General features: G+C 43.1%; 1 protein-coding gene across 1 annotated transcript in view; it reads right to left on the minus strand.

Moving 5' to 3' along the window:
- KIF16B (kinesin family member 16B) overlaps nucleotides 1–12,493 on the minus strand; it is a 244,576-nt gene that overhangs the window by 73,380 nt on the left and 158,703 nt on the right. The window contains exon 21 of the mRNA XM_012640496.1: nucleotides 9,366–9,488. Coding sequence (XP_012495950.1) covers nucleotides 9,366–9,488 — 123 coding nt within the window. The remainder of the gene's footprint in view (nucleotides 1–9,365; nucleotides 9,489–12,493) is intronic.

The following is a 12,493-nucleotide window of genomic DNA, read 5'->3' on the forward strand; positions in this document are numbered from 1 at the left end:
AACAGGGCTTTCTAGCCGGCCCAAATCCAGCCTTCTGCAGTGACCAGAAACAATGTCTTCCTTATGATTCAATTTCAGTATCTTCAAAATAGGTGGTAATACTGCTTATTTTAGCATACTTATCTTATAGGGTAGTTTGAAGGTAAATTTGACAGAATGTATGAAGGCCCCAAGATTCTAGAAGATGGAGGCCTTTCAAATCTAAGATCATTACTGATGAAGTGCATCTCCTGTCCCCTAAATCCTATGTGGAGCAGGCAAGGAATGGGAAGAATTATTCTACTTTAAAATTGTGGGAAATTACGAGAATGACAGCCTAAACAATCTTCCTTTAAATTACCCAGATATTCAGAGGCAAGGCGAGGAATGTAAACTCTTTACCAGTCATCACGGGAGAACGAAATAAGAGAAAGCTCTGGAATGACACAGACTTAGATCCTGACTTTAGCCTAGTCACTTATTAGCTGTGACTTTGGCTAAATTATTAAATTCCTTCAGGTCACGATTTCTTCGTCTGTAAAATACACTCATGATACCTAACCTACACATGAACTGAAAAAGTTGTGAAGAGACCGAGGCACAGTGCTTGACACTCAATGCATGGTAACTCTTGGCGCTGGGATCACATTCCATAGGAAAGGTCTAACGTTACCTACTAGCGAAAGGTCAGGGTATCCGTAGGTAGCAACTGCAAAAAGCGGACTTCAACCTATTTCGTGACTTACTTTAAAACAAATTTTATGCTAGGAACAGATGTAAAAACTCCCAAAATTCTGAAACCAAGGAAGAAGGAATACTAAGATAGTATTTTAGGAGAAAAATATAAATTTGGGCAAAATGGAAATTCAAGATATGACCATAAGGTGATGACGACTCCTTTGTGCCTGTGACTCAATCTCATGTCCCCTTAGTCATTTCTCACGTGCAGTGTGAAGATAAACATGACTGTCCAAGTGAGGGCAATATAAAAGATCAGCTGGTTTGTGTGAAAACCAAGGAAGGAAAAACAATGTTTTTTCTTCATTTTCCAGTAGAAGACAAAGTTCTTACAGAGATGGGAAGGGTGCTTCAATTAAAAAAAAAAAAAAAATCTTAGGATAAAATATGATTCTTCAAGCCCTAATGTAATTTCTTTCACTTGCTATTTATGTTTTAAAATAGTACACAAACTGAAGATTTGAACCTGGATGGACCACGGCATATGCGACACCCCATTTATTTCAGCTGCGCTAATACACATGCAGGGAAGTAATCTATCAAGCTACTAATAAGCACAGATTCGGACGCCAACACATTACTCTTTCTGAACGTTTATATTCTATCAAATTGGGAGTAAGTATTTCTAAAAGATGTATGTGTGCATAGTTTATCTAATAGATTGCAATGGCTTTTATTTCTGTTCTGCCAAATACAGAGAAATTTCTCTGACTGCAAATGTGATTGCTTCAACTCCCAAACTGCAAATTTTCTGGGCATTTCTTCTTCGTGCTTCTTGGCAGGTCTATCTACCATTAAATTCTCCAGATTTGTCAAAGCCTTAACAATTGTTCCAATTTACAGAGTGCCTGGGACTTGGTCGGAATTCAAAATAAAAAGTTAAAACACACACAAAAATAACAGTAAATTTCGAAAATAGGCAAGGATTTAGAGGTGGCCACTGTGTCTAGGGCAATGCTGAAATATGGCCTCAACTTCTAAAAGTACAGAAAGTCGTGATATTTGGAAGGTATATTAAAATGAGTAAGTAAGGAAACAATTATGGCTTGATGGACTGAGACCCGACGTGGACATTTGGTACCTGGGCCTACTTACTAGCTGTGGGGCCTTGAGCAAGTCATTCATAATTTCCTAATTTGTCAAATAGGAAGAATGCCCCCATTTTGGTACATTTTCCATATTTGTGGAAATGGCTAGCAAAATGCCTGGGGTGAAGACAATGCCTGATAGATGTTAGTTCCCTTTCTTGAAGAGAGGCTGCAAACTCGGTGCCTCTAGAGATCCGTCAGGAATGACACTCAGAGAGGCCCAGTGACGGGACAGTACGAAGGAGCCCAGCGTGAGTGAACCAGACTATTTGAGGTCATTTGAGTGGGCTATAGAGGATGGATAAAGCTAAGAAGAAGTGTTACACATGGCCAGTAAATACGCTAGAAGCCTGTAAGATATAGGCAGATTTCACAGGATGTGTGAGGACAGATAACAGGTAAGCGAGCAGCCTGAGAGACACAACACGGTTCATATGGTACACAAAACACAGGCCATAGGCTGTTAACTTACAAGACACAACAAAGCCAGAGTAACTTTAAAAAATTCTGATGGAACAGACAAGAATGTTAATTAGAGATTAAAAAAAGAAGAGAGAGACAGAGAGAGAGAGAGAGAGGGAACTGCTATGTCGTGATCTGTCCCCTCTGAGATGACAGCTATGTCACCCTGAATTGACCACCTTGGTGGCAACTGGCTTGGTCCCACGCTGGCCCTACGTGTGCTCTACCTGAGAGATGCAGGTAAAAACCAGGGCTGTTCACAGCAGGCTGCAGGCCAGCTATGCCTGCTCTCTCTCATGGAACAAGTTGTACTGCCTCTGAGGACCTTTCATCTGCCGTGTCCCTTGCTCCAAACTCCATTCTGGTCCTTGTAAGCACATAATCAGGGGGAAAGGCTGAGGTGGCAAAAAGAGAGAGAGGACAGGTGAACAGAGTGTGACCAGGGGTCAGGTAGAAGGCTCTGCCCACCTGTCTGCCTCACCGTCAGGGTGTCACCCACCCCTCCCCTTCTCCCTGTGTCTCTGTGTACATTCAAACCGATGATTTAATAAACTATGTGAACAGAGACTTGATTTGGGCTGTGAGCCTCTGCATGGTGCAGGTGGACTCGAGTGTCCTTGGAGTCTACCATGTCATCAAGGTGACTTCCTCCATGAGAGAGAGTCCGAGGTATCTGCCAAGGTAGACAGCACAAGCCCACCCCAAGAAGAGCGGCTCTGTCACTTGGCCAGTGCTGCCTTGAAAGAATGTCGCCCCGGTTCCCACTTTTTCTGACTTTTCATGGGAACTTGGCAAATCTGGGTTTCCATGTCAGGTCTATAAAGTTTTAAATGCTGATGATTCATGCAAAATTTAAAAAATCTGTTGAGGCCAACGAAACTCCCCATCTTCTAGCGCCAGTCATTGCTGTGTCAAGCCCTGGCCCCAGAGTGAATGCAAGTGGTCCTTCGGGTGTAGAAGCAAGATTCCAACTTGAACTTGAGTGACCCTGCTGTTTTGTAGTTTACTGCATCTGACTTGGGGTCTCTTCTGGCAGATCTGAGAGATCTCTGGGCCCTAAGTATCTAGGGCCAGACTGACATTAGAAGCAAGGGCTCCAGCTCTAACTTCATGTGACTGTAGGAGAACGACTGCCACTGACCGGGGTGCTCCGTAATTATTCACAGACGGTCTACGAGCTTGCCCTGGAACACTTCCGTGAGGTTGTACTTCCTCACCATCATTCATTACTCGTGTTTTCTCTGCTTCTCCCCTTCTTCTCAGGCCACTGACCAGGATTTAGAGCATAATAAAACAAGAGGAGGAGACTATTACTAAGGCACTTACATAAAACGCAGATGATGAGAGTCAGGGAAGGGTTGGGCCTGGACATCGTGTGTGCGAGGTAGGGTGTGTGTGGTCCTGCATTTCTCTGGTCTGTAAGTGGACCAAAGTGATACAGGTCAAAAGACCTGAGATCCTGCAGCCACGTGAGAAAAGACAGGCACCTGTCCTTTCCTGAACAGTGCAAGGGGCGTGTGGCTGGGATGCCAGAAGGCTCCTCAGAGAAGACAACAATGGGACACCTGCCTCCCTGAGCAAGTGGCCGGAGAGTGCCCAGGCGGCCAGGACAATGTCCAGAGGGTGGGTGGGGGCCACGGAAGACAGAACAAAGCTAATCTGCGGTGGTGCGTGCTGGTGTGTGCAGGGCAGCGCTGGGAAGGCAGGTGGCGGGTGGGAGAGGGAGATAAGACAGACAGGCAATCTTGATTCAGACACAATCAAGAAGCCCGATGTGCCCGCGCTCTGCCTGCATGACTAAGAGCCCGCCGATCACGCGGTGCGGGTGAGCAAGGGGCAGGATTGACTCTGTCAGTGCAGATGGAGCACGTGGGGCCAGGTTTACAAAGGGCACATGGTCACTTAGTCATCCTGCAGCCCTGGACAGGCTGTGCCCAATGAGGACACCCTGTGACTGGCTTGCATGCGTCATATGGCTGAGTAATCTGCTGGGCGAGCATCGCCAGGTGGGCGCCGCATGGGGCTGGGGCATCTGCACTGTGCAAGGCTGACGGGGACTCGGGAGCTCATGTCGAGGGGGGACGCCAGCAACAGACATGACAATGACTGAAAAAAGCTGGGCTGAGAGCACGAGACCATGAGCTGTGACCTCAGCAGTGAAGGGAAGGGAGTAACCCAGGTGACAGGATGGAAAAGGGGGCCCTAGTGCAGATGACCGCTCCAGAAAGGAGATGAGCGCCCTCTTGTTCAGATTACTGCCACTGTTTACAGGAACAGAAACTCACAGGAAACAAAATATTAAAACATACACCCATGCTGACTTATCTCCTTATGCTACCATGTTGATACGTAAGTTAAATGCAAGGAATTTAAAACAGTGCTGGAAACACCAGCTTATTTCTATGACATAAGACTATGACAGCTGCAGTTAGCCTTGACCATAGATTTCCCAGTTCTGTATTATGCTGGAATGTAATTTAAAAATTAAATTTCACCCACTCTGGGCCTAGCTAACTGTAAACGGCAAGCATAATGCAGTGTAAGTGATTTCATGTATCAATGACGATAAGGCACGAGAGGCTGGGGTTTTAGGAGGACTGCCGCCATCCAGTTAGCAGCATGATCTGTGGCAGACGCAGCTGAGCGCAAGCAGGAGCTTCACAGATCCATTCTGCTGACCAGCCGGTGACATGTGGCAGCACTCAGCCCAGAGCGTGCTCTTCTCAGAGAGAAGCCAGACCAGCAGCCCTCAGCTTCCTTGCCCTGTCTCTGTCATCAGTCGGCAGGACGGGCATTCCTTCGTGTGTCTGTGACACAGCCCCAGGAGAATGTGCTGTGAGGACTCATGGGTGGGTACAGGGTCAGGGGAACTGACACCTAGGGGTTCCTCCGCATGTGTCCTCCAGGGTCAGTCAAACAGAGGGGCGGGGGAGCAACACGGAGGAACATTAAACACCAACAAGAGAGAAAGGAATACACAAATGGTGATATATCCATACAGTGGGATGCTATTTGGGACTATAAAAAACAAATTACTGTTAGACTCAAGTACATGGATGAATCTCCAAAATATCATGTTAAATGTAAGCAGCCAGACACAGAAGATAAACACCTCATAATTCCACACAACTGCTCTCTGGTTGCAGAGGACGGGTCAGTGCTGGCCTAGGGGCTGGCTGTGCGCGTTGGCTGTAAAAGACCAAGAGAACTTTCTGGAGTGACTGAAAAGTTCTAAATCTCAATGGGGGGTTGGTCACACACATGTATGAATATGTCAAAACTCATCAAACTACACGCAAAATGTGTACATTTCATTGTATGTAAATTTTTATGCCTCAACAAAGTTGATTTAATAAATCTAATGAGATCCAACAACCAAAACCTATCTCCTTACCTATTCTCATAGTTATTTCATAAAAGAAGGTTGTTTTTAATCCCCCTCCCAAATAAAGCAGGTATAAAAGACAGTCCCTTGGAATTAAGTATATTTTAATGAATATTAAATTTAGTCTAATGAAAAGCTCTGTTACTCTCATTTTCAAGACCAGTGATGGAAACCTCTTTAGGACCCGTCGGAGATCCGATGATGACTGTGTGGGAAGCCCACCTGTCTCCCTGCCTTGCCCTGATATTGCACACCCTGTACCCTACCTGGAGCATCCCCTTAACCAGCTCCTGACTACTTCATCTGACAATGAACAGACCACATTGCAGCTACCACATTGGGAATTAAAACAAAAATGGCCAGGAAGGAGGAATGATTTCAGTGAGTGATAAAGCTGACCTAAGAAAGGGTGGGCAGAAAAGGGCAGGAAGGAGAGGGGACGAGAAGGGTGAGGAGGAGATGACCAAAGGGAAAAGCCAGGCGGCCACACTGCTGCCTGCTGTCTCCTGCCCGGGCTGTCTCAGGCCTGAGAGCAGACTAACACCGATTGGAGACTTCACACCGTGTGGGCCTTTGTGTGTTCACACAAATCAGTCGGGCTCCGAAATAAGCTGGCAGTGATACTAGCAAGCTATACAGCAAACATGAGTCCCACACCAGGGGTGTGTCAAGACCCTGCTCAGCTGGTCACAGAGGGCAAAGCGCCTTGCTAGGTGCTCTCAGGACCCCAGACAACCTTTCAAGACCATCGATGGGAGATGATAAGAAACAAACATTGATTGTTTAAAAGAGAAGCAGTAAAAATTTTTCTGAAGTATAAAGTGCAATATAAAATATCTGTATACATTAATATCAGATTTTCCTTTAACAAGCATAAAACTAAAGAGAAGAGTTGCTTTTAAAAATAATGCTTTTTACCTGGGCCTTCTTAAAGCCACTGGTTCACCAAGAGAAGAATTTAGTCGTAGCCAGAATATCATCATTAGCGTGACTATTTGTTTTAGAAAAAAGGGCCTACACTTGAAATGTCCAGATGATGGATGGAAAAGGTGGGCAAACCTAGCTTTTAAATTCAGAATGCAGAGGGGGGACAAATAACAAAAAAGAAAAAAAAAATCAAAACCCAAAAGTCTCATAAAGACACAATTGTATATTAAAAGTCACTGAGGAGATCTCAAGGGTAAAATCTTACTCATTCCCTAAACCTTTTTAATTTTTATTTCTTTTTAATAACAAACACTGACCCAGCACTTAGTATGTGGCAGGGGCTGTTTCAAATACTTTACAGACATAAACTCGCACACTCCCCATACCAAGCCAGTCAGGTGGGTTTTATTATTCCCATTTTACAGATGAGGCACACTGAGGTTGAGTAAGGTTGAGGTTATCTGGAGGAGGCTGGGCAGGATATTGGGGCACCCAGAACTATTACTACATCTCTGCCTGGAGTTAGGCTGGTTTGTTTTGTTTAAGGCATGCTTGTTTCTAGTACTGGACCCTGATCTCTCTCTGACAGGGCATCCACATGGGCAGAGGCCCCTGGTGGGCATTAGGAGACACTGCCTGAAAAGAGAGCTAGGAATTCTCCCACTAATGCTAACAGTGCATTTCTGGTGCTGATGATTACAGCACCTAGGATAAGCAGAAAAAGGAAGCAGAACAATGACATGATTTCAGAACTTGCTTTGATAAATTCAAAGCAAGTAGAACTCTCTGGATTTGGATTTTATGTATTTTGAAGTGAAAGCCTAGATTCCCAAAGGCCTCACATAATTTTCTGTATTTGGTTTTTCTAACTTGCTTTGACAGTAGCATCTTCACAATTTTGGCCAGATCCGCACACCATCTGGATTATTATTTGCTTGTAATTTTTATTTAAATCAACACAATTTTTAAAAAAATTAATTACCTTCTTTATCTAAATCCTATACATGAAATCAATTTAATAGCTATTTTATCAACACATTTATCTGTGAAAGTAAAATGTCCATGTACCAACTAAAATCAGTGCACGTCCTTCACTGCTGTGAGTTCTACGCATTGGAGAATTCTATTAATAATTCTGAGCTAGTGGAAGCCATTCTTTATCCCTAATTCAAAAATATGGAAATATTACAAACACAGCTACAGCAATTGTTTTTATATATGTACCTAATATTACATGTATGTGCAAATGGAACTAGACATACATATACATAATTTAGAATGGTTGGGAACAAATGGAAAAAAAAAAAAAAACCTGACCAGGAATTAGGATTTAATTAGGTTGGGGGCGGTGGGGAGTATTGGATCAGGGATGTGACAGAACATTTAAATAAGAAACCACAGAATCTGATCAGTGGAGTTAAAGACACACAGGCATCATTCTTTGTCAACAAAAACTTCAAATATATAAATTAATGCCCAGGTTTTTTTTCTCTTAAAGGAAAACTCAGTATATAGAAATAAAAATCTAACCTGATTAGCTAGAAAAGAAGTTATTTACATTGTTTCCTCAGGAAGAGTGAAAGAATGTGCATTCCTGAAAGGAGGGAACCCCAGAGGCTGGGGCTCCCCTGGGGTGCACCAGGGGTGGGAGAGGTGCGCAGGGCAGTTGAGGCTCCCTCCCTCCCCCCACCCCCACCCTCTGTGCAGCAGTGCCAGGCTCCTCTGCTTTTCACAGAGCCCTTCTGCATAAGATACTCTTTCAACAAACGTACTTCTCAGGTAAGACGGAATTTGGAGACCTCTATAATTGTCCAATTTCTTCATCTTACCAATGAGGAAACTGAGGCTCAGAATGACTTAGGGCCACTGAGCCAACCACAGCACAGTCAAAGTTTACAGAACTCAGCATCCCAATTCCTAGTCTAGTGTTCACCTGAACAAAACCACCTCCAAGAACACCCTCATTCATGCACAATACTGGTGACCCTAGTGGATTTCCTATCAGTGCCCTCGCCAATCTTTGAAAATGAAGAAGTGCGATTTATCATTAATTCCTTGAGGGGGCGTGGTGGCCCACAACCTTTAATAAAGTGTTATGAGTCAACGGAGTAAATCAGAAATCAGACGAAGTCATTATTTCGGAGGGCATTACGTAAAGAAACAGGCCTATCTCTTCCTGAAAACTTGTATAAATCAAATAGTATCTGAAACAGATTAGGAAAGCTTCTTAATTAATAATAGAAACAACAACAATGAAAACAGCAGCAGTAATAATAGGAACAGTTATGATTTCTTGTGTATTATATACTAGCCACTGGACGTAGCACTTCACATGCATTGATATCCCAGTGACATAAATATTACTAATCCCATTTTTATACATAAGAAAACTGAGCCTAAACTCACGGGTAGCGTGACCAACTATCCTGGTTTGCTCAGGACTGTGGGGTTTCCTAGGGTGTAAAACTTTGAGAGCAGAAATTAAGAAAGTCCTGGGCAACCTGGATGGCTGGTCCCCTACCTGTGGGGCTGGTGTATGATAGAACTTCCAGGTCTGTCTGACTCACCACCTACCACTATCTTCTAGGGGATAACTTCCCTCCGTGTGTTATAGTCTAGGCTAGGATTTCACAGACTGGTTTAAAGAAGGGCATGCCCAGTATCTCACAAAGCAAGATATTCACATATATTATAGCTTCACTTCCTCTTGTAGGAAAAAAGACTGAGAAAGCACTGCATAGCCTCAAACCTCCATTCCTCCAGAAGGGTAAAGAAGGGACACTTACCTTGACCTCAAACTCGAAGTGTTCATCCTTTCCTTGCCCGCAGAGGACATAGCGTGGAATACTAATTTTAATTGGGTTCTTCAGGTCGTCTGGATTTGCGCCCAAGGAGCGAGAAACCATCCGCTATCAAAGGCACATCAGATAGGGAGAACAAAGAGAAACCAAAATCACTCCACTGCAAATACTCTGCTTGGGTAGGAGGGAGAAAATGTGTTTCAAGTAGAGAAAAGAGCATCAAACCAGTACAGTGTATTTAGAAAAATGATAGTTTTCTTTGAAAGAGAAATGTTACGCCTCTCTCATAACAGAAGACCATTTCTTTAGGTATGCCATTCTAAGAAGTTAGGGAAAAGAACTGCAGAATGTTGTTTGCCTTTGAAGTTCCTTCCAATTTATATGAACAAGTGAAAACAGGGAGAGATTACCTATCCTCACTTAAAAAAAAAAAATCAGTGTACACTAGATTTCTTCCTGAAAAGTCTTGACCATCTGACAAACATTTTTCTTCACAAACTATGATGGTTATACATAAAGCTGCAAAAGCTGGAGGTTTTATTCAAATTAGCTTCATTTTTAACTTTTAGGCATTTTATAAGCCAGTGTAGTATGAAAAGCTCTTTAAATCACAATTAAAACAAATCCCAAGTACTGTGATAAATAATCAGCTTGGCTCTGACAAATATTTACGGTCTGGGAGGTGGGAAGCCATAGGGGTTTGAGGAAGAGGCATTATGAAAAAAATACATCTTCAAAATGAGTTCTCTTGAGTGTGAACGGGAGGAAATCTCTGAACAATTCTTATTATTTGCACTAATTTGGCACTTTAGGAAACATCAAATATGTTTTTGAAGTAGTTGCAGTAATAAAATGATTAGAATCATAATTACAGTTAGTAATTATTGAATACTTAACTACATACGCTAAGACCTGTGCTAAATAGTTTTACATGCATGGCTCATAATAATCTTTACGATTTCCCCTATGAAATATTAACCATTATTAACCCTATTAATCAGATGAGAGGACCAAGACTGAGGGCTGAGGTGGCTGGATGGAGGTAATGAGCAGAGCAAGGATTTGAAGTCAGGCTAATCTACAGCTCACCCTGTCACCACTACGCTATATTGCTATCATGAAATTTTAAAATAATTCTGAAGCTCTGACTCAGATGGGGCAAAGGCAATATATGTAACCTAAATATTTGTACCCCTGTAATATGCTGAAACAAAAAAAATAAAAAAATAATTTTATCCATCTGAGATAAATTAAGCCAATGAACACTTCACACGGATACAGATTTAAAGAAGCTGGAAACTTCACGATGATGCAGTGAAACCCACTTACGTGACTAAAAAGAAAACAGTGGGCAACAAGCTCCCTTTCTCCAGGCAGAAGGGTCCTCAGCCAGGTGTAAATGCAAGGCCCAGGCTAGCTGTGTGCGTGGAAGGTGGGACTTCAGGATGACATAGGGACATGTAATTGTTTCAGACTGATGCTTTCAATCTAGCTGGCAGTGTGAACGTTTTGGCATGATATGAAGCTACCAAAGCCTGCTAGAACATCCTAATTTCTCCCCGAGTGTCTGGTCGCCCAAAACAACAACAATTAAGTGTTTACTGCAATGGTATACCCATTTAGCTGTCCTTGATGTCAAAAAACACCAAGAAATTCTCCTCGAAAAGGGGATTTCTCAATATGTGCACCACTAAAGACTTTACAATTCACTGAGGGTCCCTTTCCAAATCACTTTAAATGTAGACATTTCCTGAAACATGAAATAAGTTTATCTGTTTAAAGGTGAAAAGGCAGAGAAATAAATAAGTGGTTTTATTCATAAGAACATACTTGTCTTTGACCTAAAAATGGCACGGTTTAGCCATGAAGTTCTTGCTCTGCTGCCTAAGCCCTGATCCCTTCTATGTCGTGCTTAATAACTGTATTTTTCAAGTAGTAACATAATCTCTTTTCCAGATCTGACGTGATCTCTCCTGGAATCAATTTGTTGCTGTGTGGGTGTTGGGAGATGGGGGTTAGGGAGCACGCTGCAGCTAGGGACGACCTCGGCAGAGGAGAATGCCACTGCAGAGACCTGAAGCAACAACTAGCAACTGATAGCACTAGCTGAGAAGGAAAGACCCATTGCTCTAGCTTAGGAGAAACCTGAACCCTCCCCACTGGTTAGACCAAAAGGCCAACGCCACAGCTAATGTGATGAGGAGCCATCTCTGTGAGGAGGAGGAGGAGGAGGAGGAGGAAAGGCAGGAAGGAAGGTAATCAGCCTTTTTTCCTCAACTAACTATAAAGACTAAATAGTAAAAAAATTCTTAAATATCACATGACCTTGCTGAGGGGTCATTATTAGCATTCTTTCAAATCCATCTACTGGACTTTTGTTACTTGAGGCACATGGTTGTCACATACATTTGCTCAAGAGAATCTGAAAGGCAAACTTCATGTTTTTCACAGTTTTGTCAAGGGATACCTCCGATTAAATACTCAAATCTTTCAAGATCATGTGAACTATGGGCTTCTCAAGAAGGTGTAGAGAACAACGTCAACAGGTGTAACACACCTGGTGCTGAAACTCGAACCCTGTCTGCTTCCCCTCTCCCAAGTAGTCACAGAAAATGGACTTGGGCTTCCAGGTGGTGTTCACGTCAAAGACTCAGAAAGAGAGAGGGAGGAGACTCAGAACCCAGTCCCGGCTCTGGGACTTGGTCTTAGAGTAACAGTCACTCGCCCTTTCTGCACCTCAGTTTCCTCCTCTATGGAAACAGGTGTGGTATTTATCAAATCCCAACTATTATATGGCAGGAACCCATATAGGACAGCACCCCGCTCCATGGGACTTAAGGTTAGAGGCAGACTCTGACAAGTAAACTGATAATTACAGCAGGATTAGAAAGTTGTGCTGGGGGGACTCAGTGGGAACAACTGTGACTATGTACACTGCTACCTAAATGTCATGAGTTTTACTGAGGAAGACCTGTGGTTGCAACTGCCGAAGCCTATTCTGTCAGCTAAGTCCTGAAGACTTAACTCTGACTTTCTAAATGCCTTTTCCTATAGGCACCTCTAGGATGTACAATTGAGCAGTAGTATCTTTTTTTTTTTTTTTTTTTTTTTTT

The sequence above is a fragment of the Propithecus coquereli genome, unplaced genomic scaffold, assembly GCF_000956105.1.
Source record: "Propithecus coquereli isolate 6110/MARCELLA unplaced genomic scaffold, Pcoq_1.0 Scaffold153, whole genome shotgun sequence".
In the NCBI taxonomy this organism is placed as follows: domain Eukaryota; kingdom Metazoa; phylum Chordata; class Mammalia; order Primates; family Indriidae; genus Propithecus; species Propithecus coquereli.